Source organism: Microtus pennsylvanicus, chromosome 21, assembly GCF_037038515.1.
Source record: "Microtus pennsylvanicus isolate mMicPen1 chromosome 21, mMicPen1.hap1, whole genome shotgun sequence".
Lineage (NCBI taxonomy): Eukaryota > Metazoa > Chordata > Mammalia > Rodentia > Cricetidae > Microtus > Microtus pennsylvanicus.
This window is the reverse complement of record NC_134599.1, coordinates 1,311,627-1,339,386: the sequence shown is the minus strand read 5'-3', so window position 1 is coordinate 1,339,386 and position 27,760 is coordinate 1,311,627. Positions and strand designations below refer to the sequence as shown.

The 27,760-nt window shown below is 50.4% G+C and overlaps 2 protein-coding genes across 2 annotated transcripts in view; both read right to left on the bottom strand.

Moving 5' to 3' along the window:
- Znf862 (zinc finger protein 862) overlaps positions 1-13,009 on the bottom strand; it is a 34,987-nt gene extending 21,978 nt beyond the window's left edge. The window contains exons 1-2 of the mRNA XM_075955524.1: positions 12,770-13,009; positions 7,989-8,100 (exon numbers count right to left, since the gene is read on the bottom strand). Coding sequence (XP_075811639.1) covers positions 7,989-8,100; positions 12,770-12,793 — 136 coding nt within the window. The 5' untranslated portion in view covers positions 12,794-13,009. The remainder of the gene's footprint in view (positions 1-7,988; positions 8,101-12,769) is intronic.
- Positions 13,010-14,711: 1,702 nt separating this feature from the next.
- Positions 14,712-27,760, bottom strand: part of LOC142839552 (SCO-spondin) — a gene marked incomplete at its 5' end in the record, with an annotated part of 52,563 nt that continues 39,514 nt past the window's right edge. Inside the window, 28 exons of the mRNA XM_075955774.1 lie at positions 14,712-14,846; positions 15,386-15,536; positions 16,750-16,880; positions 17,094-17,163; positions 17,275-17,370; positions 18,012-18,229; positions 18,898-18,944; positions 19,040-19,182; positions 19,294-19,418; positions 19,517-19,719; positions 19,862-20,000; positions 20,546-20,662; positions 20,835-20,993; positions 21,310-21,588; positions 21,833-21,879; positions 22,085-22,209; positions 22,456-22,586; positions 23,070-23,237; positions 23,489-23,833; positions 24,014-24,060; positions 24,135-24,287; positions 24,485-24,731; positions 24,804-24,935; positions 25,740-25,907; positions 26,029-26,238; positions 26,802-26,957; positions 27,116-27,157; positions 27,409-27,632. Coding sequence (XP_075811889.1) covers positions 14,824-14,846; positions 15,386-15,536; positions 16,750-16,880; positions 17,094-17,163; positions 17,275-17,370; positions 18,012-18,229; positions 18,898-18,944; positions 19,040-19,182; positions 19,294-19,418; positions 19,517-19,719; positions 19,862-20,000; positions 20,546-20,662; positions 20,835-20,993; positions 21,310-21,588; positions 21,833-21,879; positions 22,085-22,209; positions 22,456-22,586; positions 23,070-23,237; positions 23,489-23,833; positions 24,014-24,060; positions 24,135-24,287; positions 24,485-24,731; positions 24,804-24,935; positions 25,740-25,907; positions 26,029-26,238; positions 26,802-26,957; positions 27,116-27,157; positions 27,409-27,632 — 4,096 coding nt within the window. The remainder of the gene's footprint in view (positions 14,847-15,385; positions 15,537-16,749; positions 16,881-17,093; positions 17,164-17,274; positions 17,371-18,011; positions 18,230-18,897; positions 18,945-19,039; positions 19,183-19,293; positions 19,419-19,516; positions 19,720-19,861; positions 20,001-20,545; positions 20,663-20,834; positions 20,994-21,309; positions 21,589-21,832; positions 21,880-22,084; positions 22,210-22,455; positions 22,587-23,069; positions 23,238-23,488; positions 23,834-24,013; positions 24,061-24,134; positions 24,288-24,484; positions 24,732-24,803; positions 24,936-25,739; positions 25,908-26,028; positions 26,239-26,801; positions 26,958-27,115; positions 27,158-27,408; positions 27,633-27,760) is intronic.

The window sequence follows — 27,760 nt, the reverse complement described above, 5'->3', positions numbered from 1 at the left end:
AGAGAATAGCCAGGCTGCCTTAGAGATTCAACAGGAGGAGAGATCTGAGAGAGCAGCCTCTAAAAAAGTTATGTTTGACGCTGGGTCAGGTAAAGGAATGAGGAAAAAGGACCCAGGAAAAAGAAAAACAGGTTTACATACTAATCTGTCAGAACTGGAGGAGTCGGATATTTCCACTCACTCAGAGTCTGATGAGAAGGAGGAGGAGGAAGAGGAGGGCTTTTATGTAGTCCCCCTAGAATCTGTCCATAAGATCAAGAGGAAAGAAAGGGAGGAACAGAAGCAAAAACAACTTGAAAGTACAAGAAGGAGTGTAACTCCTCCGGCCCCTCCTCAGTATCCTGGGGTCATGGGAGCAGAAGGAGGGACTTCTTTCAGCCCTGGAGTGTGGAGGGAAGTCAGAGCGGAGATGACGACCCAGAAAGGAGATAGAATGACTGCTTTCCCAGTGTTTCAAGATCAGCAAGGTAACAGATACCATGAGCCCTTAAATTTCAAAGTTTTTAAGACGTTGGCAGAGTCTGTACGGACCTATGGCGTTTCAGCCTCTTTTACAGTGGCTCAGGTGGAGGCTTTACATAGATACACTATGATCCCAGCTGATTGGATGAATCTTGCAAAGGCTTGCTTATCCCCTGGTCAATATTTGGATTGGAAAGCTTCTTTAATTGAATTTGCCAATGGCCAGGCTGCGATAAATTTAGCAGCTGGGGGAGTGCAAGCAGCCTGGGATACAGACATGCTACTCGGACAAGGTAGATTTGCCAATCAGCAAAATGGATATCCACCTCAGGTGTATGAGCAAATTAACAATCTTGCTACTCAAGCCTGGAAGTCTTTACCCAATAGAGAGGAAGTAAGAGGTAATTTGACAAAGATTATTCAAGGACCTACAGAACCTTTTTCTGATTTTGTGGCTAGACTGGTGGAAGCGGCAGGAAAGATGTTTGGTGATCCTGACACCGCTATGCCATTAGTCAAGCAGTTAGCATATGAACAATGTACTAAAGAATGCAGGGCAGCTATCACTCCTTACAAGAACAGAGGGTTGGAATATTGGATGAGAGCATGTAGAGAGCTAGGAGGTCCGTTAACCAATTCTGGGCTAGCTGCTGCTGTACTTAGGCTAAGTAAAAATAGGGGCAATGCAGGAACTTGTTTTTGTTGTGGCAAGGCAGGACATATAAGGCATAACTGCCCTCAAGGAGGAAACACTCAGCAGGGACATGCCCAGGAAGCTGGAAATGGTCAACGCCCAATTCCAGGACTATGCCCCAGATGTAGAAAAGGAAGGCATTGGGCGATTGGGTGTAGGTCAGTAAAGATATTAATGGACAACCTCTAGTAAATGTTACTGTGCCAAAAAACGGACAGCGGGGCCCCCGGCCTTAGGGCCCCCAAATATATGGGGCAATGGAGGATCAGAGCAGAGAAGGGAGTCACGAGCAGTGGCCAACCTTCAGACATCCCAAGGGCCGCGGAGAGCTACTGCAGGTTCAGCAGGATTGGACCTTCGTGCCACCACCAGACTTGTATTGATACCTCAAATGGGGGTCCAAACTGTAGACTCTGACTTTCAGGGCCCCCTTCAGCCTGGCACAGTGGGTCTATTGATAGGGAGATCATCTACCACCTTAAGAGGCTTATGAGTTCACCCAGGGATAATTGATCCAGACTATACAGGCATTGTTAAAATCATGGTTGAGTCACCTAAAGGCATTACTACGATTTCCCCAGGTGGTAGGATAGCTCAACTTATTATTTTGCCTAGTCTACATGACAAACATCCAGCTAAAGACATTGAAAGAGGAGATAAGGGATTTGGTTCATCAGGTACAGGCTTAATATTTTTATCCTTGGATTTGGACCAAAGGCCTATTTTACAACTAACTTAATGGAGTCAAGATCACAGGCCTTTTGGATACAGGGGCGGATAAAAGTATCGTAGCTAGTAAAGATTGGCCACGAGGTTGGCCTATACAGACCTCATCACACGCCTTACAAGGATTAGGATATGCAGGTGCCCCTAATATTAGTGCTAATTTATTAAATTGGCAGGATACAGAGGGCCACTCCGGAGTAATTCAACCTTATGTTCTTGAACTTCCAGTATCATTATGGGGAAGAGATCTCATGAAATCTATGGGTTTTAAATTAAGTAACGAATATTCAGACAAAGCTCAAATCATTATGAAAAATATGGCTGCCATCCGAATTTTGGATTGGGAAGGTATTTACAAGGACGGAAAGATCCGATAGTGGCAGAACTAAGAAAACCCAGACAAGGGATGGGTTTTTCTTAGGGGCCCTGGGGAAGGAATTCCCATTACTTGGAAAACAGAGGAGCCAGTGTGGGTTCCTCAGTGGCCTCTTTCCTCTGAGAAGCTCATAGCTGCCAATGATTTAATAATGGAACAGTTAACTCTAGGACATATTAAACCATCCATTTCCCCCTGGAACACACCTATCTTTGTAATCAGGAAAAAATCGGGAAAGTAGCGCCTATTACATGATTTGCGAGCTGTTAATAATCAAATGCAAGTCATGGGACCAGTGCAATGCGGGTTGCCATTACTATCCTCTTTGCCTGCCTCCTGGCCTATCATTGTGATAGATATAAAAGATTGTTTTTTCTCCATTCCTTTGTTTGATAAAGACAGCGAGAGATTTGCCTTTACAGTTCCATCTCTTAATCATGAAGAACCAGACAAAAGATAGGAGTGGGTTGTCTTGCCACAGGGAATGGCCAATCGTGCTACAATGTGTCAGCTGTATGTGGGGGAGGCTATTGCACCCCTGAGAGAAAAATTTTCCACTCTAAGATGTGTTCATTATGTGGATGATATATTGCTGGCTGCCAAGAATGAATGAATGTTAGTTAGATCAGGCCTATGTGGAGCTTATTAAGCTACTTGAAAGGAGAGGGCTACATGTAGCTCCTGAAAAGGTACAAAAGGATAAAATTGTTAATTATTTAGGAGTAAGAGTTTGTGAGAAACAGATCATCCCTCAAAAGATAGAGTTAAGGAAAGATAATTTAAAAACGCTAAATGATTTTCAAAAGCTGTTAGGTGATATAAATTGGATTAGATGTTATTTGAAGTTACCAAACTATGAGTTAAAGCCTCTGTATAGTGTTTTAAATGGAGACTCCGCTTTGGATTCCTCAAGGCAATTGACTACTGAGGCACGAGAAGTATTAAAAAAGGTGGAAAACAGGTTGCAAGACACTTTCCTACAAAGGATACAAGAGGGTCAAGATATTGCTTTATGCATTCTTCCCTCATATTACCAGCCCACAGGACTCTTATGGCAGAGTGGGCCATTGCTTTGGATCTATCCTAAGATATCTCCAGCTAAATCTCTTGAGCATTATCCTACCGCTGTAGCGACTTTGGCATTAACCGGAATTCAGCAGTGCCTACAATATTTTGGGGTTGCCCCCACAACCATTATAGTGCCTTATTCCAATCAAGTAAAGATTTTATGTGCTACCTTAGATGAGTGGGCCATCTTGCGCTGCTCCTATTCGGGGTCTATAGATTGTCACTATCCTAAACATCCATTGCTAACTTTCTTTAAGGAACACCCAGTGATATTTCCCAAGATTACTACTTTACAACCCATTCCAGTAGCCAGTGTTATTTTTACAGATGGATCTAAGACCGGTTGTGGCGCTTATATGGTAGATTCCTTGGAGCCTGTTATACATCAATTTTCTCCTGGAGCCCCCCAACAAGTTGAACTGGCGATTGTCATAGAAGTGTTTAAGGCCTGCCCTTTTGCATTCAATCTAATTTCAGATTCATGTTGTGTTGTTAATGTCTTAAGATCCTTAGAATGCATGGGACCCATTAGGTCTTCCAGTCCCGTACATGTACTACTTGTACAATTACAGCTTTTACTCTGGCAGCGAAAAAATCCTTTTTTTTTATACAACATATCCGTGCACATTCGGGATTACCAGGTCCTTTAGCTGAGGGCAATGACAAAGTAGATCGTTGTACCAGACAAGAATGGGTATTTCTCGCCTCTGCTTTACAGAGAGCATATGATTTTCATAAGGAATTTCATGTTAATGCTAAAACCCTACAACAAAAATTTAATATCTCTCTTGCTGATGCACAGAAAGTGGTTGTAGATTGCCCATAATGTGCTGTTTATTGTCATCCTCAAACCTTGGGAATCAATCCACGTGGATTACTACCTCTTAAAATTTGGCAAATGGATGTTACACATATTTCAGAATTTGGTAAGCTGAAATATGTGCATGTTTCAGTTGATACATGTTCTGGCATTATTCATGCCACACCCATGACAGGTGAAAAGGCGACTCAGGTGATTGCTCATTGTCTAGAAGCATGGGCAGCCTTGGGGCAAGCCTCAACAATTAAAAACTGATAATGGTCCTGCTTATACTGGACAAAAATTCACCTCATTTTGTCAGTGTATGGGTATTCAATTGACACATGGACTGCCATACAACCCACAAGGACAAGGCATTGTGAAACGTGCCCATCGATCTCTAAAGGAGATACTTCAAAAACAAAAAAGGGGAATAGGCCATAAGCAAACCCCTAAGAATAGACTTTCTTTAGCCTTATTTATTTAAATTTTTAAACTTGGATAATTCCAATCAGTCTGCCGCAGACAGGCATTCATGTCTGTCCAGTCCTTCAAAAGGAATGGTGACCTGGAAGGATGCTTTAACAGGGGTCTGGCATGGACCCGATCCCGTGCTGGCATGGGCACGAGGTGCTGTTTGTGTTTTTCCACAGGATCATTTGGACCCTATTTGGGTGCCAGAACGCCTGGTGAGGAAGGTGCAAGTGCAGACGGAGACAGAAAAGGATATGTCTGGGGATCCTGTGCCTGTTCCTCACCCACTCAACGGAGAAAGTGATGGCGGAGCTGTGGTGGGGGATTCTGTCAGCCTTTCCCAAGCTGATGCCAGTTCGCCATGACCTGGATCATCATAGCCATGGATCATCTGAAGAAGTGGGTGGGAGTAGGTGCCCTGACAAGGCTTAATGGTGCTGGCCTCCTTGGTATGCCTGTGGTGCATTTGTCACATAAAGGTTTCACAACATCGCAGTGCAGTTATGATCATTCAGGCCTTCACGGCTATTGAAGCAGGACAGTCTCCCCAAGTTTGGCTATCTACCTTAATGGAGATGTAAGTAAGCACAGGATGCGAGGCTTGCGCACTGCACTTGAGGTAAGCATACATCAGCCTCAAGAAGAGCAAGTCTGATTGCATGTGGGTTGGTGTCTAACTCCCACCTCTGTAAAAAGGCACTGGACAGGTCTAGTGTTCTCTGAGTGGATGACACCTGGACAAACACTAGTACATGTTCCATTTTTAACAGAGATCAGACCTCTACTCTTACCTGTTGCTTTACAAAACAAAAGGGGGAACTGTAGCGAGCTGCATGGTGTAACACCTGATGGAGATGTATGATCAACTCCTGAGATGGCTAAGGCCTGACCTATGCTATGATCACGCAATGATTATCAGCTGCCTGCATATGCGTGAGCCTATGGGCAATGCCCACCTGGCAGTTCGGGGTTGGCGGCCCATGCCTACTTAAGGGCTGAGAGAGGGAGAGAGGGAGAGAAAGAAAGAGAAGGAGAAGGAGAAGGAGATAGATTGCTGTGAATAAAGTCCTGAAAACTGCTGCAAGAAGAGCTCCGGGTGTTGCGTTTTTCCTTGCTGGTCGAGGGTGGATGCGACACAGACACTGAAAATACAGCGGGAAGTAAGACAGTCCCACCTCCTTGGAGTCTGCAGGATAAACATTTGCTGCATGGCAGAAATCAAGGGAGGGGGTGAGAGGGCAAAGTTCAAGGGCGGGGCAGGGGTGTGTATTCAGACAAGATGACACCTGTGGGGACCAGGCAGACACAGGGTGAGGCTGGCTCCTAGTATCCCCAGTCTGCTCCTTGTCAGTAGCCTCCACACCCAGACCTCACTCACCAGGATGATGGCTCAGGGGACACCTCTGGCCCTGGATGTTGCCCAGCTATGGCTCAGTCCCTTGTCTAACCTCATGGAACAGCTTAGGATCAGCAGCAGCCAGGCCAGAGTTGGGAACAGTGAAAAGCCATGAGGGCCTGGCTCCAAGGGGAGCTCTGCCTGGAACATTCTCCATGTTGTGAGACTGTGGGTAGTAAAGGAAAGTGAGAATTAGGTGGGCTGGCTTAGGGGTTTAGAAACTCTGCTGTCTGTGAGACCCACTAAAAGAACGGGGGAGCAGGCAAAATCAAGGAGGGGCAGAGACAAAGCTAAAATGGCATTAAATTGTCAGTTCACAGGCCTGAAGAGACGGCTCAGTGCTGATCACTGGCTGAGCCAGAGGACCCTGGTTCAGTTCCTAGCACCCACATGGCCATTCACAACCATCTGTAACTCTAGTTCCAGAGGATCTAACACTGTCTTCCAGCCTCCACGGACACTTGGCACACACATGGTATACAGACATACATGCAGGCCAAGCCCCCCTCCCCATAATAATAAAAGTAAACAGAAGGCAGCCATGTTGGACACAGACCCAGCACTGACACACGATCCCACTTGCCAAGAGATGCCAGAAAGTTATACTTGTACACAAAAACTCCCCGTGGCTCCGTGTGGGCAACTTCAACACTTTGTAGACGCCCCAAACTAAAATAGCAAAAGCTGGAATGGCAAAGCAAAGTGCAACAGAGCTCCCACTGTGAGCCAACGCCGGCCTGCGAGCGACTGCTTTGCAACCTGAAGTTTCAGAGTCTTGGTGACTTTCAACTTTATACAACAGGCATAGCGAAAGGACCCAACCTAGCTACAATTCCACCACCACCCACAGAACGTTGAGGTCACAGCTGCCATGCCTTCATCCAACAAACACAATTACCCTCACCCAAAGGCCCAGGGCCACGGGGACTAGGGGTATACTTCGGTTGGCACGGTGCTCACCTAGAAAGCTCAAGGCTCTGAGTTCAATCCCAGCACTTGGGGAGGCAGAGGCAGGAAGAAATTCAAGGTCATTTGAGGCTTTTTGGGAATTTGAGGCTAGCCTGAGCTACATGAGACTATCAGACTCTGCCGTTTTCCAGACATCCTAGCATTTTGCACTGCACTAGGAGAGTGCCCTAACCTAAAATACTCCGAAGACCGAGACCCTGCAAGTGCAGGTGGCTCTCTAAGAGTGTCAGAGTTTGCAGTATTGCAGGTTACAGGCTTCTGGACTACGGATACTCCATCTAGAGTAGAACATATGTGTGCTCAAACATTTTGAACACAATCACTTCCGTCCTTGGTACAGAACGTAAGACAAAAGCAGAGAAAAGTATATTTAAAAACTAAAACAGAAAAGATGAAGAAAACCACCTACATTTGTACAAAGTTTCTCAGTTCGTTTTGTCTCATTAAATTGCCTTAAGGAGGGCTGGGGAGATGGCTCAGTGGTTAAGAGCACTGCCTGCTCTTCCAAAGGTCTTGAGTTCAATTCCCAGCAACCACATGGTGGCTCACAACCATCTGTAATGAGATTTGGTGCCCTCTTCTGGCCTGCAGGCACACACACAAACAGGATAGTGTATACATAATAAATATTTTTTTTAAAAAAACTGCCTTAAGGAGAAAATCAAGGCCTACAAGGTCGAAAGCTTGTAGCATTGAGGTGTGGAACTGGAGAGAGAGATTTGCAAAACCAGTGCTCTGACCACCACTATGGACTCCCACAGGGCCCCGGGGGCTCCACAGATCCACAGGCTGTGGCTCACTCTGCACTGCGGAAACAGCCCAAAGCCTCAGGCCGCCTGACATTCTCTATCTGTCCTGCCCAGCCTAAAAAGAGGAGAAAAGGACTGGGACCGAGGGATGGATAAAGGTTTCTAGAGATACCCAGAGAAACCACAGAATTGCAGAGAATTCCCCAGTACATCCTGACCCAGGTGCAGCTGGGATACTGATCGAGACTGGCGGTGGTAGATGCAGGAATCCATACCTAGAGGTACCGTCAACTTGTCGGAAGCAGAAAAGTCCTTCAGGGGCGGACTCGGCAGCATCCATTCCTCCCGCAGCAGGTTCAGCGTGATGTTATCAAAGGTCACAGAAACCTGAAAGGAATATGAGCCCTGCTAAGTGAGTTCCTGAGACACGTCTTCCACACTGGCAGGCAGAGCTCCTATTCCACGAGTTTATGAGTATGTGGGTCACAGTGGGAAGCACTGATGATGTATACACACAACCTGCAACCAATCTCTCCTGCCATGTGAGTGCAAGTGGCCGTGGGGTAAAATCAGGAAGCTGCAGACACTGAACAATCAGAGCCTTCTTTATGAGGCTGACACAAGAAGTCTATATTTTTACATTGTGTGTGTGTGTGTGTGTACATGTGGGGGGGGTGTACGTGAATGTGTAGCATAGAGATCAAAGTCAGGTGTCTTTCTCAATTGCTTCCCCTCATTAAAAAAAATAAAAAAGCTTATATAATATTTATGCTTATGAGCGTTTTGCCTGCATGTATGTACATGTACCACACTAATGCCTAGTGCCTGGGAAAGTCAGAAGAGGGTGTCAGATCCCCTGGAACTGGAGTTATGGGTGGCTGTGACCCACCATATAGGTGCCAGGAACCGAAACTGAATTCTCTTCAAGAGCAACAAGTGTCCTTAACAGCACAGCCATCTCTCCAGGCCCCAGGCGGGAGAGCAATGGTTTTATGATCATTCCCACCATTGAAACAGAATTACTATCATTTGGTATCTGACCTCCCAATGTTTTATCTATGAATATATAAAAATGGAACATTTTTAAAAGCAGTTGTAGAAGCCAGCAAATGCCTTAGCAGGTAAAGGCACTTGTAGTCAAGCCTAATGACCTAAGATAAGTCTCCAGGTCCCAAATGGTAGAAGAAGAGTACAGACTCCTAATACACACACACACACACACACACCATAATAAAGAATGAAACAGTAGTGAAGTGATATTATAAAACACTCGTTTATAACAAGCATTTGTGCTTACAGAGCTTTCCAAACGCTGCTACAAAGTGGGTTCCATGAAAAGGAAGCAGTCAGACAGGAGGAGGCACATGCCAAGACGGGATAAGGGGGCTAGTGTGGAGAAGGGGGGGGGGCAGGAACTGATCCCAGATGAACGCTGCATACCAGGATAGAGAGCAGTCTATCCCTACAGGTGCGGGTTAAAAAAATAAAAATTAAAAAAATAATCTATGACCAAAGGATGTGATTGAGCACCCTGCCCCACAGCTGGAGGCTGCTGAAGAGCGACAGAGTCACAGTGGCATTTCATTTGTATTTTAATAAAGCCTGCCTGAAGATCAGAGTAAAACAGCCCCACTGGTCATCCTTACAGACCAGCCAATGGTAACACACACCTTTAATCCTTATAGACCAGCCAATGGTATCACACACCTTTAATCCCAGTAGCCACAAAGGTTTGCCATAGAAACCGGGCAGTGCCTGCCTTTAAATGCCAGCCCTAGAGAGGATTATAAAACAAGAGGAAACAGTTCTCAGTCTCAGTCTCATTCTGAGATTCCTGGAGGCAGGATCGCCATTTTGGACTAAGGTCGAGGTAAGAGCCTGTGACTGGTGCTTTACTGATCTTCAGGTTGAACCCCAATTTTTATCTCTAAGTTGTTATTAATCGTGCTACAGAGAGTTGGAGGGCAGTCTGGCACATATAGTGAGACCCTATCTCTAAAAACAAACCAACCAATCAAATGAAAAACTCAAACTCTTGTGGCCAAGGACACAAGGCTTGCGGTCCACGTTGCTTCCCCAGGCTGAGAAGGTACCATAATGAATGCTGATGGTCCATCTCCTTAGTGGCACATGAGGCAGAAACTGAATATGGAACGAAGTGTCTTTTCACTCAGAGTAATGCACAAATACCTGGCACCCCTCTTTTAAGCTACATTGTGGCAAACACCTTCTGCTTCTGGGCAACTGTACTATAATACCTCAAATCTGCCCCAATATGAGAAATGTCTTACCTATGTAGGATGCAAAGTGTATCTGAATATTCTATTTTAGCCGGTTCCCCTATTCAGCACCCAAACCCTCTCAACATGAAGCTCAACCCTGCTCACTCTAGCTTACCTCCTCCCATCACTCAACCCGCCTGCGTCTTCCCTCTCCCTACACCCCCAAACCTAGACCCCCAACTGTCCTTTTCTCCACTACTTGTTGTCTGTCCACCTATCGAGGTCTTATCCACATTGCATCTCTTACGAGGGGCTTCCTTACAACTGGTCCCAGCGTGGTTCCTACCCCGACCCGGGAATGCCTCATTTACCTCCTAGGGCCTGGCACCAGGAAACCTGTGCCTGACTGTTTATGTGATCAAACCCTTCCCAGATACCATTCCTCTCCATCATAGCATCACACAAAAGAATTTCATAGTCAATCACTTCATATTTTTCATTCAAAGCACATTTATTAAGTGTTCTTATACGGTGGCCGAACAGAGCCGAACAGAGAGACCTGCAGATATGGAAAGAGACTCAAAGTAACAAAACTGGACTGGAGCGAAAATGAGGCAGGATTGGTCACTTCCCTGAGAAAAGACAGAGATGGCCAGGAAGCAACAGACACATCCATGAAGAGGTACACGTCCAGCCTCGTACACATGCCCAGGGCACCAACAACACAACCTCCCAGGACAGCATGGTGCACTAGACTGGGGCCCAACACCCACCTGTACGAGCCGCCCTTTTAGAAAACACTTACCCAGAGCATCCTAAATACCAGGTGTTGTTGTACAGTCATAACCGGAGATGTTACAGGTAATGCCAAAAACATAAACAAGTAAAAGAAATTCTTATAGAGACCAGGGTTGAGACAAAAACAAACAAACAAACAAAATGCAGGATGACAAATCTTTGACCTCTACCCATTATCCTACCAATGATCGGCAAGGTATCCGACTGCAATCCAAAAGCCCAAGATTGTTTTTGATTAATAAATGCCACAAAATAACAACCAAGTGGTATTCTGGCAAAGAAACGAAGCCATCACGAAAGGACTCCCCAATTTCATAGCTCTCTGCTCAGAATCTGAGTTCATATTCTCCCCAGGCCTTTGTCTTCGCTGGTTTGCTATGTATCTTTACTGCCAGGTGCTTTCACATTTCTCTCATTTTTGGATAATGTTCTCATCTCTCAGGGTAGAAAACACATGCACTTGGGGAGGGCTAAGCCCTTTGGAGACACCCTACAATCCAGACTTGAATAAGGGAAAATTTCTGAGTCTTGAGATTTTCAATTAGTGTTTGGACCTGAAAAAAAAATTCCTTTGCTTCCTCCAAAATACCTATATTCCTCTCTCTCTTATTAAAGGTCAAGGAAGACTAAAATAAGAGCTTGGAAATTTAACCTTAAATCACTAGTTCTAATCTTGATGTCATTTTTAATACTTCCCGTCCCTTTCCTCATCTGAATTTAAGTTCAACCTAACACAATCTGAAGATATTACCCAAGAGAAATGGCCATTCCTTTTAGTGTGCATGCCTGTGCGTTTTCCACAGTTTCTAGACTGCCCAAATAGTTTTCATTCCTTACAGATCCAACTGAGTTTGCCTTCACCCAGATTTTCTGTAGACCGCGAGATGTGGGAAATCTCTGTAGCTAGTGGACTGGGAGAAAGGGAGGATGGAAGAGATGCTTAAACAAAGAACTACGACCTTTTCATGGCAGGAGCCTTTCCAGATAAAAGTATGGCACCAAAATACCCTTCTCATCTTTCCTCTCTTCTGTGCCTACCTTTCTGGGCTCATCCAAGTTACTCAAGTGGAAATGACAGGACAGCTCTCTGTGGAACATGGCTCCTTCCTATGGATTCTGTACTCTTGTCCAAAGCAAAGCTCAGAGTCCAAATGTTTATAAAATGGACACAAAGGAGGTGGAGAGGGACAAAAGGGAGAGAAAGTCTTATAAGCACTTGTAAACGTTTGTTGAGAAAATCCCTTCCATGACTCCCCCCACGCCCAAATATTCAACAAGGGTTGCAAGAGCTGAGGATGTAGCTCAGTGGGTAGAGTCCTTGTCTACTGGGTCCAAGGCCCAGAGTCGATTCGCAATACTCCTAGAGTGCACAGAAGAACTGGATGCAAAGAACGGCGTAAAAGACCTTACTCTTTGGAAGCTGCCTGGCTCTCAGCCAGTGTGCCCACAATCCAGCAGCACGGACACTGTTCCTCGCTCCCGACCACTTTCTACCCTACTTCATGTCCCATCTCCAAAGCCTCTTCTTGCCCAAAGCCTTGAAGATTGCGGAGTGTGTTCTAAGCCATGCCCACATTCTTCATGAAGTAGATAAACTAGAAGTATGCAAGAAAATGCCAGAAGCTCTTTTTCCCTTTCTTGGGAAGGAAGAGCTAAGTAGCATCAGGGTCTCACGCCACTTCTCAGTCGCCCACCCTTTGACTTCCACTGGCGTCCTATCCAGCCTCTATGCCTTATAAGCAAGGCCTCCTCCCTCCAAATGCCAAAAACCAGGAAAGTAAACCAGAAGCACTTTGGCATCACTATGCTTGGTTAGTCCCGCATCCCGGGATCACCGACAGGGTGGCCACAAGCAGAGGTATGGCTGACCCGAAGAGGGGTCGGAGAGTGGAGCAAGATAGGGATAGGAGGAGTAAATGTCTCCCGTCCAAAGAAGACGAGGCAGGCGGGCGAGCACTTTCCTGCAAGGCTAGCTTGTCCGCTAGCCCAGATAGGGATGCGCGACAAAGAGCGGCCCCTTGCCCTTCCAGTCCTACCTTCCCCGTCTCCCCGGGCTCCATGGCCAGGTTCTAGCGGTCTGCAGACTGCCTCCCTCTAGGTCTGTTCCGAGGCCGCCGCGGCCCACTCGGGACTTGAGTCGCTGAGAAAGGGGAGACACGCGGCAGCAAACTTTTCTCTCCCACAGCAGGAGGCGGTAGCGCTGCTGCTGGCTGGCAAAGGTAGTGATGAGCTGGGACTAGAGTTGTGCTAGCACAGCGCTTTATGGCTACCGCCTCGCGGGGGCAGAGAGGCTCACGGGAGGTGTAGTCCAGCCTGGAGAGTACAGTTTGGACCAGCTCCTCTTGCTGTGGGTAAGTTCCATTGGCACACAGGTCAGCAGGTCAACAAGGTTAATCAAAGGCAATACTTTTTCCTTACATTTCTATTTTTTGTTTCTTAAAAAAAAAGCAAAACAAACAAAAATCGCCAGCATGTCACCTGGTAGCCCAAGATGGCCTCGAACTCCATATTCTCCTGCCTTAGCCTCTTGGTTACAGGCTGGGACATCATGCTGGATTGTGTGTGTGTGTGTGTGTGTGTGTGTGTGTGTGTGTGTGTGTGTGTGTGTGTGTGTGTGTGTGTGTGTCACACATCACATTTGTGTAGGCACCTCTCTATTATTCTATACATCCTATACCTTGATTTTGAGACAGCGTCTCTCACTGAACCTGGAGTTGGCTTTTCAGAGGCTGGCCGGCAAGCTCCCAGGATCCTACTATCTCTACACCCCCAGAGCTGGAGTTACAGGAGAGCACTGTCCTGCACACCTTCTATGTGGGTGCTGGGGATATAAAAGTATGCCCGCACAAAGATTTGTACAAAAATGTTCTTAATAATTTTAAGCATAATAGAAAAAGAAGCAGCATCAAAATCTCTATCAACTGGTAGATAGATAGGCAAGCCATAAGCAATGTCCGACAACTGGCAGATGAGAGGCATTTTGTAGCTGCTCCTTGCAACAGTTACTATGTAGCAGTAAAGGGAATGAACTGCTGCTACATGCTGTAATGTCAGTGAGCCGCAGAGTCATCAGGTTAGCTGAAAGAAGCCAAGCGTTCACATGAAATGTTCAGAAAGGGCAATTCTATTAAGTGAGAAGCAGTTTAGAGCTTGTCGGGGGCTAGACGCAGGAGCGGTTGATTGTCAGTGGGCAGGACATGATGGAAATGTTCTAAAACTGGGGGGAAGTGATGTTTGCGCAACTTTATTTACTGTCTAGTCAAGTCATTAAAGTTAAAGGTAAAATGAATGAATATCAGGCTGGGTGTGGACCTCCCACAGGTCATCCCAGTGCTCAGGAGGCAGAGGAGGTTGATTTTTGTTGAGTTTAAGGCCATCCTGCTTTATAGTGAGCTTCAGGCCAGTCAGGTCTTACACAGTAAGATCATGTCTTGAAAATCACATGCATGGGCTGGAGAGATGGCTCTGCAGTTATGAGCACTGGCTGCTCTTCCAGAGGCCCCGAGTTCGATTCCCAGAAACAGCATGGTGGCTCACAATCATTTACAGTGAGATCTGATACCCTTTTCTGGAATAAAGGCATACATGCAGGTAGAACACTCATCTACATAAAATAAAGTATTTAAAAAAGAAAATCACAGAGTTTCTTATCTTATAAATTGCAGTTCAATTAAACTGTCATCAAGAGGAGGACAGTCTGTGTTGTGACAGAATCACACTGGGTTGGGGGACATGACCTGGGACACTCCTGTCTAATACAGGAGCTCTTCAGACTTCAGCTGAACAGTTGTTTCTTCCTACAACAGCTGAAGAAACTGGGGCAGTGATGGGGAGTGACTTATTCAAGCCATAGAGCCACGATGATACACGGTGGACTCCCCAGAGCTGATGCTCAGGCCCAGGCTGGGCTCTCCCTCCAATCCCCTGTTGGGACCAGGAACAGAGACCACACAGAAGTTTGTCAGCGTTAGTTGCCAGCATTACTTTATTTGGAATATGCTAATACCATATTAGCATATGGGTAAGTGGGCACGGAAGGAAGTGAGGAATGCACAAGAGAGACCGCAGTGGATGCGCCTGGTGGAGCCTGTCAGCGCTTGGAGAAATCACCACCTGCAGAGAGAATTTTGAGATGGGCTCATTAGAGGCAGCATGGTCAGGTGGCAGAAAATGGGACAGGGCAGAGGATGATGAACTACAGCTGCCTGAAGGCAGTGCAGCGGGAAACCAGTTCTTCCGTGCCCTCCACCTAGGCTGTGATGTCCTTCCTCTGCGTCTCCCCCACACTTGGCATGTGGTGTGACCTCATTTAGTACACATCAGGCATGCAACTTAACCAGGTACTTCATCTGCATACCCTCCAGAGTCCTCCCACCAAGCCCGTGTTTACATGTACACGTCAGAGCTGTTTATGGGATGGGATCATGAGTACTGACCTCAACAGAAGACTGAGATTTGAATCAGGTACAATCTACTGCAAACACCCAAGTTTATGTGAAATTGGAAAGGAAATAAGCACAATGGGGGGGGGGGTCAGAATAGACTGGTAAAGCCAAGGTAGAATTGGGGCCATAGGCTGTGAATGTTCCTAAGGCCTCCCCTCCTTAAGGAGAATTCTGACCAAGTCCCTCTCCCTCCCCAGCCAGACCCACCCTGGCAGGCACTGCACTGGCAGCTGTGAATCATTGGCAACACCACCGGCTCTGTGTAGCCGGCAGGGCAGTGAAGGTTCAGGATCCGCACAGGGCTGTCAGGATCTAGACGGTAGCTACAGCAGTCACACTGGCTCTGCAGGTAGGGTTCCTGGCCAAGAGAAGCTGGTTGAGTGGGCAGGGAGCCAAATGGAGTCTTCGTCCCTTCCCCTGGTCTTGCCCTTCCAGGGGAAGGGCCAAGTTCCAATTGTCCTGGACTCCTGAGGTAGTCTTGTAGGAAGCATCACCCCAGCCCCCTTCTTCAAGAAGCCCACTTTCTCCACTCCATCCCCAGTGCATCTGAACATCCAATGAATGAGCGCATCTGGGTAAGGATGCAGCTTTCACCCTAAGGGGCTTCAAGCTTAGATAGAAAAGGGCTAGTCATACACAAGACTTCTAACAAACCCTGAGTGCACAGTTGGATCCTAAACACTGTGGGCTGCCCATCCAGAGCTCTACTCCTGCCCCCAGAACAGTGACTTAATTTTACCTATACCCATGGTATAGTTCATAATTCTTTCAGACATTCACACAGTTTCAAGTTCAAAAATGACAAAGGTTATTATCTCTGAACTCTGTTCCTGTTTTCTTTCTTTACTCGTGTTTTATAAGTTCCAAATGTGTTTGAGGAAAGCATTTTCAGAAGGGGCAGGAGCACCCAAGTTAGGAGCACTCAGGACAGCAGCAGCGCAGCACAGAATTAAGGGGTAGCATTTTGAAAGCCAGAGAGAGCGCACCATTGTCTTTCAGCACAGCTAACCCATCCGGGTGGAAGCAGAAGGGAATGGCTCCGGATTAGATATAAGGTGCTGGTGGCCAGGAGTTAGGTCTCCATTCAAAGGGAACTAACGGCCTGAGTTACAATCCTCCAGGTTGGAAATTAAGTGTGTGTGTGTGCAGGGGGAGAGGTCAGGGAGAGAAGCAGGGTCCAAGGAGAGCAAGCAGAGAGATTCTGGGTTTCACCAGGTATAGACCTCACAGGAAAAGCCTGGGTGAGCCTATCTGTAAAAAGCCAACCCTCCTGAAGTGAGCATGATGGGTCTGGAATCAGTCACTTTCCCTTCCCAAGACTTTTTTTGTGGGTATCTCAACTTATTGGCTTAGAGGGACACAGTGGTCTGGGAGGCATACTTTGGGCACGTAAGTATCCCGCCACCCTGGAGAAGGGCCCTGACACTCCATAGCCCCAGTTCCGTCAGCTCTGTGAGAATGGACTGTGTTCCTCATGCTCTCTGGGTTTCTCTCAGGACCTCATCTGGTGTGAAGCCCTTGGGCTCTGACTGACCTGCCCGGTGGATCTGTAAGGCAGCCCCCCAGCTCACCTCAGTCATGACGTCAGTGCTGGACCTGCAGTGTCCACTACAGTAGCTCACTTCTACCTGATCCAGGTGACAGGGACCCTTGGTGAGGTTTCTGAGCTCGGTGAGCAACTGGCAGGAGGCTGGTTCCTTCTCTAGGGGTGAAGGGGTAGCTTCAAGACAGAGGAAGAAGCCATGATTGAGGGGCCTTTAGGCAAAAGACATGTTAGGGCAGAGCCTGGGATGAGGGAGCCACTCTGATCCCCATGCAGGCAAGCCTCAGGAAGATGGGCACACAGCAGGGTGGGTGTGAGACCATGAGGCAGAAAGGTTCAGACCAGAGAAAGGCATTATACAGGTAGCCATACCCTGCACACCCAGAGTGTCCTGTTGACAGATGGGACAACAGCTCCCTGGCTTCTGTACCATCACTTCACCCTACAGGGAGCCATTCATGATCTAATCAGGGGGACAGCCCATCACCCCACACTGCCTGTCCAGAAACCCTAAGACCAGCCATAGAGGGAAGGCTACAGGGCCACAGGGTACCTGAGCACAGGTGAGGCCTGGGCAGTGTCGAGTGCAGATGCTTTTCCCACGGAGGCAGTGGCAGCTCTCACAGGCCTCCTGCCATTCAGATCCAGGCTGCAGGAGGGGGAAAGCTCCGGTTGGTCTCTCCTGGATTTCCTTTCTTTCTTTCTTTCTTTCTTTCTTTCTTTCTTTCTTTCTTTCTTCCTTCCTTCCTTCCTTCCTTCCTTCCTTCCTTCCTTCCTTCGTTTCTTTCTTTCTTTTTTTAAGATTTTTGTTTTTATGTCTCTCTCTCTCTCTCTCTCTCTCTCTCTCTCTGTGTGTGTGTGTGTGTGTGTGTGTGTGTGTGTGTGTGAGTGTGTAAGTGCTCGTGGAGACCAGAAGAGGGCATTGGGGGCCCCTGGAACTGAAGTTACAGGTGGTTGTAAGCCACCAGATGTGTATGCTGGGAACTAGACCCAGACCTCCAAAGAGCAGTACAGCCCCTACTCTTTGAGCCGTCTCTCCAGCCCCCTGGAGTTCCACGGTAGCACCTCAATTCTAAATTTAAATCCAGCCTAGGAGTTCCAGCCAGCATACTGGCCCAGGACTGGAGTCTGACTGGGAGAACTCAATGTAGGGGGGCAAAGGGCCAGTTGGGCCCTAAGAGGGCAGAGCCTGTGTGCTACTACGGGGTTGGGAGTGGGGAACCACAGGAAGTACAGCTACAGATCAGTAGGTGGGGAACCCTTGGGCAAGAAGAGCAGCTGGTATCTCACCAAGTGGGGACTCCCATGGTGCCAGCATTCACAGTGGTCTTCCGGGATGCAGGCACCTGTCTGGCTGCGGAAGTGCCCCTGCTGACACACACAGCCTGGAGCCTGTGCCTCAGTGCAGTTGCTCCCAGCCAGTGTTGTGTTCATTTCTGGGCATGTCTTTTCGCAAGGGCCCAGCTCCCCTGGGGCCATGGGCTGCCATATTTCCCCAGGAGGGCACCCTGCAGGAAGACCATCCGCTTGCTGTCTGTGTCAGCTCCGGATCCAGCCTAGATCTCCCGCGCTGCTAGACACTCCTCAGAGGGTACCTTACCTGCCCCCTTCCCATGCTGCCTCCTGGCACCAGCAGCCGTCCATCAGCCATGCCTGTCCCTCTGACCCTCTCAAACACTCGCCCAGACAGATCTCACCCTCTAACCACTCCTATCCACCCTACCTCTGCATTTCCAGCACTCTGTCACATCCTAAAGTGTGGCTGAGGGCTGGCCCACCTTCATTCAGCAGCCAGGCTGGGTGCTTTGGAACTTGCCAAGCCTGGGTCTGAATCCACAGATCCCCGTGTGCCATAGGTGGGTGACTGTGGTTTCCCACGCCAGACTCCACTTTTTCACTCATCCCTCTGGACCTCAGCTTCCTCATCAGCAGGAAGTTCTGTTGTACTTCCTGGCCTCACTCACACACCCTGGCTCAGTGCGCACACACTGATTTGGTGACTACTACTATGAGTGGGAAAGACACACAGGATGCTTGGGGACTGCAAAGTGGGGAGTGCTGGGCCTCAGGCAGGGAAGGGGTCCCTGTGGACCAGAAGCAAGCATTTCCTGAAGCAAGTAGCTCCATCCCTGAGCAGAGTCTTGGTTTTGGAGAGGCGAGGACAGCCATGTCTCACCCTGACAGTCGATGAGGGAGCAGATGAAGGCTCCGCCTTGACAGGTGCTAAGAAGATAGAAGCATTTGCTCAGTGGTTTCAGTCCCTCTTCCCCACCCCAATCTCAACAACCCCGCCCTCTGCCCAGGCTCTGGGCCCTCACCAGTGTGTGCAGTTCCGGGTGAGCACAGTCCCTGGGGGCAGCTCCCGGGCCTGCTCTTCCAAGGGTAGGGTGAGGCCCCAGGGCAGGGAGAGCTGAGAGCAGGGGCAGGCAGCAGGGGCAAGGCATGTGCCATTGTGTAGCAGCTGAGGAGGAGAAGTTCAGTCAGGCTTGGTTCCAACCCCATGCCTCCCAACTACCTCTCCTCTCCCCTCCACCCCAGAACCCAGAATCCAGAATCCAGTGTCCTGACTCACCTGTCCTCCAGGACAACTACAGCCAAGCTGGCAGGGTTCCTGCACACAAATGGTTCCAGGCTGCAGGTGGGAGCAGAGGCTCGGGCAAGTGGTACAGGTACTGAGCACCTGGCCAGGCGGACACTCTGGGAAAAACACAGAGCGAGAGGGGTGCTTGCAGGGTATGGATAGCCTCTTCCACCCAAAGATGGAGGGCTGTACCACTCCAGGCCCAGGCACTCACCAGGGCAGGCCTGCAGGTTACACTCTTGCCATTGCTGCATGTCCAGGGTCTGGCATGGTGCACCCTCAGGATGCTTCTCACAGCTCCTGTGGCGCACCATGGTGCCCCCACCACAGGCAGCTGAGCACTTGCTCCAGGCTGACCAAGGTCCTAGGACCGGACACTCGAGGTATGGACATACCAGTGACCCATTAATACATGTGCTGTGGACAGGGTGTGCACCAAGGGCTCAGGCCCCCAAGTCATAATGAACAGCTTCCTTTCCCCAGCAGTGCCCATAGCCTTGACCTGCCTCATGTCACCCACCCAAAGATCTTGGCCTGGTTTGACAGAATGGCATCATACCAGTTACGGCAGTCCAGCTGGACCACCTGCATGGGGGCCAGCTCCCATGAGCCGTTGGCACTGGGCAGGCCACAGCGGCAAGACGAGATGGGCACACAGTGTCCGTCCTGCACCAACTGACCAGGAGGACATCGGCAGCCTGAGAGGGGTAAGCAAGATTCAGTGCTTTAAAAAAGACTTGAAAATAAAAGGATGATGTACTATTAGAAAGGAAGAATGAATAGGGAGAAAATAGTGAAAGTATAGTATACACGTGTATGAAAATGTGACCCACTATCTTGTGCAATTAATTCTTACTAATAAAAGGGTGATAAAATTCAGTGCTTTGGACAAGGTTTACATAATGGGTCCCTCCAGGAGCCAGACTGGGTTCACAGCTTGCTCTCACCCTCTGGCCATCAATGGGAGACACCTCTGTTTTCCTCTACACAGCAGTTGGTTTTGAGAGAGGGTCCTGTCCTTGAACTCACAGCAATCCTCACGCCTTAGGCTCTCAAATGCTGGGATTTACAGAGGTGTGCCACCACAGCAGGCAACCCAGTAGGTTTTGATGGAGCCATTAGGAGGGGCTCAAAGTAATTGCTGAAAGTGACCCCAATGGTGTATTTTCTTGCCTTGTCGCCCCCTCCACTGTGGTGAAGATTTCCCAGATTTCCCAGGCCAGGCTGCGGCGTGGCCATCTACCTGGGCTGCAGGGTCCCTGTAGACACTGGACACTGTCCCAGAGGTCAGCACAGCTGCGAGGGCACTGGTTGGCACAGCCAAGGGTAAACACGGTGTCCCGGGTCTCACAGCTCTCCCCTGGGGTCCAGTAGTAAAAGTCTGCATTGGGAGCACTCTTGCCCATCCTGCCCCCCAGCAGACTCTCTCTTCCACTATTTACCATCAGGGGGAGCCACCAATCCCTCTGGGATGGGGGGCTATGTCCAATGCCCCAGTCTCTGCTCCCTTCCGATGCTGGGATATTGGTTACCTGGGCAAGATCCTATATTGCAGCTTTCTGTTTGAGCCCATGGCCCATGGCAGTCTCCTCCAGAGGTGTCTCTTGCCTCTCTCCAACGCAGTTTGAATCCTCCACTGCAGGGCACTTGGCAGGGGCTCCAAGGCCCCCAAGGATCCCATTGGCAAGTGTCTGGGGAAGGAAAAATAAAAAACAGAACTCAGTGCCTTAGGCCACCTGCCTCAGGTATCCACCCCAGGCTTTGTCTCTTCCCCTTCCTGGAAACATGCCCTGAGGCCCTTCGGTGCTTGCTTTTTTTTTTTTTTTTCACATCTCAAATCCAGCAGGCCTCAGAGGCAAGCAGAAAGGTTAGCAGGTTGCCTCACTCCTGACAACAGAAATGAGCCTATGGCTAGCCCCATCCAAACACGCACACCCCCACCCCACCATCCCACCACCGCTAGCATGCCAGACCCATCCTGCCTGCTGGCCTATTTCCCTTCTTTACCATTGCAGGCTCCAGGGTCAGGGCAGAGGCGTTGCTGGCTGAGGGTCACAGTGCAAAGCGCAGGGTCTCCTGCCCAGGGTCTACCGGTCTCAGGGTCCAAACAAAGGCGGTGCCGGTACTGCTCTGAAGCCAGCAGAGTGACTGAGGTTGGAGGTAGGCCTGATGTGTTCAGACGCCAGTGCCCCTCCAGGGCAGTCTTGGAGGCAGGGGCCAGGGCACTCTGGGGCAGGCAGGGCCCACAAGGTGACCACTCTGACCATCCAGTCAGAGGCAGGAGACCTAGATGGGCAAAGGGTTTGTGCTGGTCTTGGGGAGTTTTCAGCTCAGAGAGCCCAGTGGGCAGGCAGGAAGAGCTCAGGGTCATGATTGGAAGGGGTAGTAAATGGGAAAGACTAAGAAAGGTGTCAGGCAGGGCAGGATACTATTTGTCTAGGACTGTCCTGGCTTTAGCAATGCAAGTTCCCTGCCCCGAAGCACCCCAGCGCTGGGCTAACAGGGACAGTTCTCTGAAGGCTGTGATTACCTTCACACCCTTGGCTGGAGCACTGCAGCTCTCCACTCAGGCATTCACTGTGGGAAGGAGCACACCAGGGTGGCTTTGGGGGTACAGTCATGCATGGCTCAGCAGCTCAAGGGCTGGGTGCTCTGGCAAGTTGGGCACTTGGGGTCACTTGATCTCAGGTTGGAATGGCCAGGTTCAGCCTGGCCTCTGCTGGGTTAGGAAGCTCTTGTCCACTCCATTTCTGGCTTCTACCCACCCCCTTCTATTACTCACCATTCCTTACAGCCTAACTGCAGGTGGTCCCCAGGAGCCAGGGTCACCCTAGCTCCCTCTTCTGAAGTATGCCAGCAGTTACACTGCTCTGGGAGAATGCAGCTCCCAGCCTGCTCCAGCAGACCCTGCACAGAAGAAGAAGGATAGTTAGGGACTGCGAAGGGACCACTGTCACCTATGTGCCCTGTACCATGCTGGCTTCCAGCAGTACACATGTGTGTTGTTGAGCCCATGTATGGGGTGTTGCCAAGGTAGGGAGGGGTTCCAGGCATGGAAATGATGTGGTTCCTATGGGCGTCCTGGAGAGGGGAGCCAAGGGAGCTGGGCAGAGCATTCCCTTCTTGAGTGTCTTGTCAACTTCCAGAGCTCACCTTGGGGCAGTAGCAGCCAGGCTGGCAAGGCGGTAAGTCCTGGCAGAGCTGATGGCTCAGATGTGTGGCACAGAGCCCTGCACAGGGGGAGCCACAAGGCTGGAACTCGAAGGGAGGTGGGCAACTGTCCTCTAAGGGAAGAAAGAAGAATGAGGCCACTTGGTGATAGTACAAGACGGCCCTTCAGCTGGCTGCCAAGAAAGACTAATGCCCCCAACCCTTCCACATGGCTCCTGCTCAGCTCATGGGCCTCCAGGAAGGATTAGGATGGCTGGGCCTCAAGACCCAGGAGGGACTGCCTGAGTCAGGATTATGGGATTGGCAGGTGGGGCACAAAGGGACAAGATGAGGGACAGCTTCAACAGAAGCCAAGCAAGATAACTATGAGAGGATAGAAACGGTGGGGCCAGCAGCTGTCAAATGGGAAACCACAGTGAGACGATTGTGAAGGGTGTAGCTAGTGGGTAGGACAGTCAAGAGCAACTGTGTGCCCAGGGCAAGGGGCAGTGTGAACCCTGGGCACTTGCACTGTGGTCTTGTGGGCGGTGGGTCTATATGAGGGTACCTGCCGCCACCCCCATTCAGCTCCTTGACCTCTCAGCCCTGGGCCTTACCTGAGCAGTTGCCAATGGTGCATGGCCGGAAGTGGCCGTCCAGACGTGTGCAAGGGGCACCCCCAACAGTCCGGCCAGGTGCTGGCCCCTGGTGTCGGTAACGCTGCTGCACCGGGACCTTACAGGAGCAGCGTGTCCAGCTGCTCCAGTCACTCCATATGCATTCCTCTAGAGATGGATGTAGGCTGGCGGCTTCCAGAGCATCCCCCGTGCCCACACCCATCCCTGCCCTAGCTGGAAAGGCCCCACTGGGTGGATTCCCTCAAAGCAGATAAAGAGGGCACATGGCAAAGGGCTCTGAAGGGTACAAAGCAAGACATTGTGCGGTAGATATAGGGACATTTCAGAGAAATAGTCTTGCATGGGCAAACGCTCATTCCCTGAATTTTCCAGAGAAGGAAAGTAGGAGAGCAACTCACCCTGGCAGGGCCCTGGGTAGCAGGCCTGAGTGTCCAGGCGTGAGAATGTGTCATTACACATGGAGTCCTCTTTGGTCAGTAAGCAGGGGCAGGATCCAGAGCGGGAGGCCAGGCCTGTGCCACAGCTACGGGAACAGGGTCCCCACGGTCCCCAGGAGCAGGTCTCTAGCAGCTGTAGACACAGCTGCTGCCCACAATGCTGGGTCTGGGTATCTGGGCCTTGGCAAGGTAGGCTCCCATGCTGAGGAGCTGACACTATGCAGGATCGAGTGCGGACCTGGCTTCCACCGCCACAGGAGACAGAGCATAGGGACCAGGAGGACCACGACGTCCAGCCCCCAGGCACTGTAGGGGGGCACAGGTGAGGTTAGAATAGCAGGGGGAGGTTAGGTTGGGATCCTTGTGGCACAGAGGGGGGCATTGTGTGTGTGTGTGTTGGGGGAACACAGGACATTGAAGAGATGGCTTTCAAGACATAAGGTCAGTAATGGGGTACTAAGGAGATGGACGGGATGGAACCCAAACCTGCACACTCAGTGTCTCTGCAGATCACTCCCTCTGGGGTGCAGGAACTAGAAAAGAGCCTGGATTCAGGATCCTGCTATCCAGCAGGAAAGTGGGTCACCCTTCCCTGGCCTGTGCTTACCACTGCTGGCACTCTCCCTGTAGCCAGCTGTCCCCCAGGGCACGAGGGTGGGCTTCATGTAGGCACAGGGGTGGGCAGGGGGCCTCAGGGCAAGACTGGCTCTGGGAGTGTTCCTTTTGACACTCCAGGGCCCATGAGCCTGACGTGGAGGACCTGGGCAGGACCAGGGCAGAGGAGGGAAAAGTTCAGAGTGAGCATGGAGGTTGCTAAGGAGAGGCCTAAGTGACCAGCACAGACCGGGCCAAGGCACAGGATGGAGCAAAGTCACCGATGAAAGCAGGAACTACCCAGGAATAATATCAGAGAGAAGGACATGCAAGGCAGGAGACCCTAGTCACCCAGCACCACACCTGAAGCGACTCTGCTGCCCTCGAGGTCCACATGAGTGGCTGCAGGGAGTCCAGGCAGACCAGTGGCTCCAGGCACAGTGGGCAGGAGGTGGACAGGGCTGAGCCGTGCAGGAGAGTTTCCCAGCCTGACAGGAGCAGTTGTTGCAGGCATCCTGATGCAGGCTCCCTGGGGCCCAGATGCGGCCCTGGGCATCTGTGCATTCACAGTGTCCAACTGGCACACAGCCACCATCCTGCTCCAGAAACCCTGTGGGAAGTCAGTGGGTTGGTGCTGGTATCTAGACCAAACCCGCCTTCCAGAAGGATCTCGGGCATGTACCTTCTGGGCAGCGACAGCCCGGCTGGCAGGCCTGGTCCTCCTTACACGCGACTCCTTCCTGCAGGTCTGAGCAGCTGTGGGGGCAGCGGTTGGCACAGCTCACTATCTCCATCCCTGCCGGACAGCCTTCCTCTGAGGAGGGGAAGCCCAGTGTCAAGAACACCTGGGTGCCCCAAGACCCTTCTCTTTCTTATCAGTAACTCTTAGAGGCCTCAGGGTCTCCCCTTTCCCCCATATCGGCATGAGCTGCAACATTAGGGGCTTGGCAAAGCCCTGGAGTTAGGCTAGTCTAAGTGCGCGGAGAGTTCCTCTCCCCTCCAGTAAGTTCTCAGAGCCTAGTAGTAACTCTTCGTGGAGCTAGATTAATCTGTCCATCTCGGAAGCTAACATTCTCACCTAGGGGCTTACGGCCCTGCTCTGAAGCGAGGCAGTGTGCAGTATGAATGGGGAACTCCTGACAGAGGAGTCCTGGAGTAGGACCCTGAGGGCTGGAAGCATTGGAAGGAAGGAAGGGCTGCAACTCAAAAAGGAACTGGGAAGGGCTCAATTATAGTCTCTGGTTCAGTTTCCATAGAAAGAATCACATACACCCTTGACACCACACTGCAAGCTCTCAGAAACTTTGCCTGGGCTTGAGGGTTCTCCAGCAGCTAAGAGGACAGACAAGGCTAGGAAGATGTCCCAGAAATGAGTCATGGAGGTGGCAAATCTTTGAGTTTGGCCTCAGCCACAAAGGACCCAGATATACACAGGATGTCCCTGGCCAGTACTCAGATCCATTCATCCCTTCCCTGAACATCTTGGTTTTCCTAGGTAGCGAGCAAAGTAGCAGCCGGTCTCCTGCATCCCATGGGTACAGTGGGAATGAAGTTAGAGGTGAGGCTGGAGCATTTTGCAGAAATAAGCTCAGTAGGCAGGAAGTGGCCAGTGTAGTACCACAAGGCATGGAATTGCAGGACTGGACATGGTGCCTCTCCCCGACACAGGATGCTCCCCCATTCTTGGGTGGTGGGCTTGAGCAGCTTCTGCTTCTCAGGGATCGGCCCCCTCCACAGCTGCGATCACACCAGGACCAGGGACTCCAGCGGGACCAGCCCCCAGGCACTGTTAAGAGAATAGTTCCATCAGGTTTGGCTCCAGCAGAAGGTCCCACATACCCCATCACCAGATTCTCACAGAGTCAGGGAAGAGCCTGAAGTCACTCTTTGTCCCCAGCTCCCCTCACCTGGACAGGCATGCAGGTTGCAGAAGCGGCGCTCCTGGTATGCAGTCAGGATGTCAGGGCACCAGTATCCACCAGGCCCAGGGGGATGATAGGCTCGTAGGCGGCGCTGCTGGCCTACCCCACAGCTGCGGGAGCAAGGCTCCCATAGGGCCCAAGATGTCCAGGAACAGTTCCCTGACCCACACCCAGGGCCAGGGCACAGGGACAGAGCTGCAAGGTGAAAAAGATCTAGAACCAGCAGAGCCTTCCCCAGGGTCTCCTTCCTGCCCCAGGCTCTCTCCTTCCTGATCCAGGCTCTCCTTCCTCCCCAGGCTCTTTCCTGTCCTAAGCTTTCTCCTTTCTGCCCCAGGCTCTCCTTCCTGCCCCAGTTCAAGTTCAGACTTCCTCACCTGTGCCTAGGCAACCTTACCCACACTTCAGGGCTCCTGTTCCTAATCCGATACTGTTGGGTGTGTGGTTTTTGCAACTAAGTTTATGTGTCTTGTTTCCATAGGGGACAGAAATCCCTGGCTCGTGGGGCTGCTGAGGGATCGGGGAACAACCCCACAGAGAGTATTTTGCCTACACACACATACATGAGGACCGAGGGGCCTGCTAGACTTGGCAGAGCTCAGAGCAGTCTCTGGGGCTGGTGAAGTGAACTGAAGACCTAGTGTCAGATGTTGATTTGAGATTAGATTAGATCGTTAGATTGCTCTAAGGAAACTGGATATTGTAGTCCAGGTCTGGGTTTGAAGGAGTCATTTGAAGGCTGTGATTCATCAGAATCATACCTGTGCATGAGGGTAGGTTGCAGGGACGCTCCTGTAAGGAGTCCCCCATGGTACAGTTGCCCAAGCAGAGGCGTGAACGGCTGCGCAAAGTAGGCTGAACAGGGTCTGTGCAGCTGCGGGAACAGGGAGACCATGGCGACCATGGGCCCCAACCGCCTGTGGAAAGAAGGGGAGAAGAAAGAGTGGGTGTACTTTCCAATTAGTCATCCAGGGCTCCGGCCCCTTCAGGAAGTGAGGATGGGGAGCGAAGAGGTCCAGGGCTTGTTCTTCCCAAAGAAAGGCCATACTGGAGGGGTGTGGGAGACTCGGGCTACCTGCAAGGCCTGTCACTGGCTCCACCGTGGCCCCTGCAGTCCCTGTGGAAAAGGAAACCCTGTTTAGAAGAGTTTCTGTGCCTGAGATGTACCCTACCAGCACCGCACACACACAGTATAGAGTGTCTTGTAAGCTCTCCAGAAGAGCTGGCTGGAGACCCAAACAAAAGTCTAAAGCTATTAGAAAATCCAGAGACACCAGCAGGGATAAACAGGGACAGAAGAGGACAAAGGCAGGCTGAGACATACTTGGCCGGGCAGGTATCTGCTTAGCTTCCTTCTATTTCCCTTACCAGGGCATTCCGGGCTGAAGCAGTACTCTACGTCCTGGAGGGGCCCATGGCAACTCAGTCCTCCAGGAACAAGTGTGGGACGCACGCATTGGCGGGTTCGGGTGCGGGTCCCCAGCCCACCACAGGGACGAGAGCACGGGCTCCATGGGCTCCAGGGACCAAGGCTGTCATTGACCCTGGAACATTCTTCCATTGAGCAAGACAGCTTCCCATGGACACAGGAGCTGGAGAAAGCACAAGCAAAGGAGGGGGGGGAGGGCAAAGTGGCCAGGAGGCACAGCCAGGCAAAGGAAGAGGACAGATCCTAGGGTCCCTATCCTCCCCCTAGAATCCTTCCTTTAGCTCCTCTCCC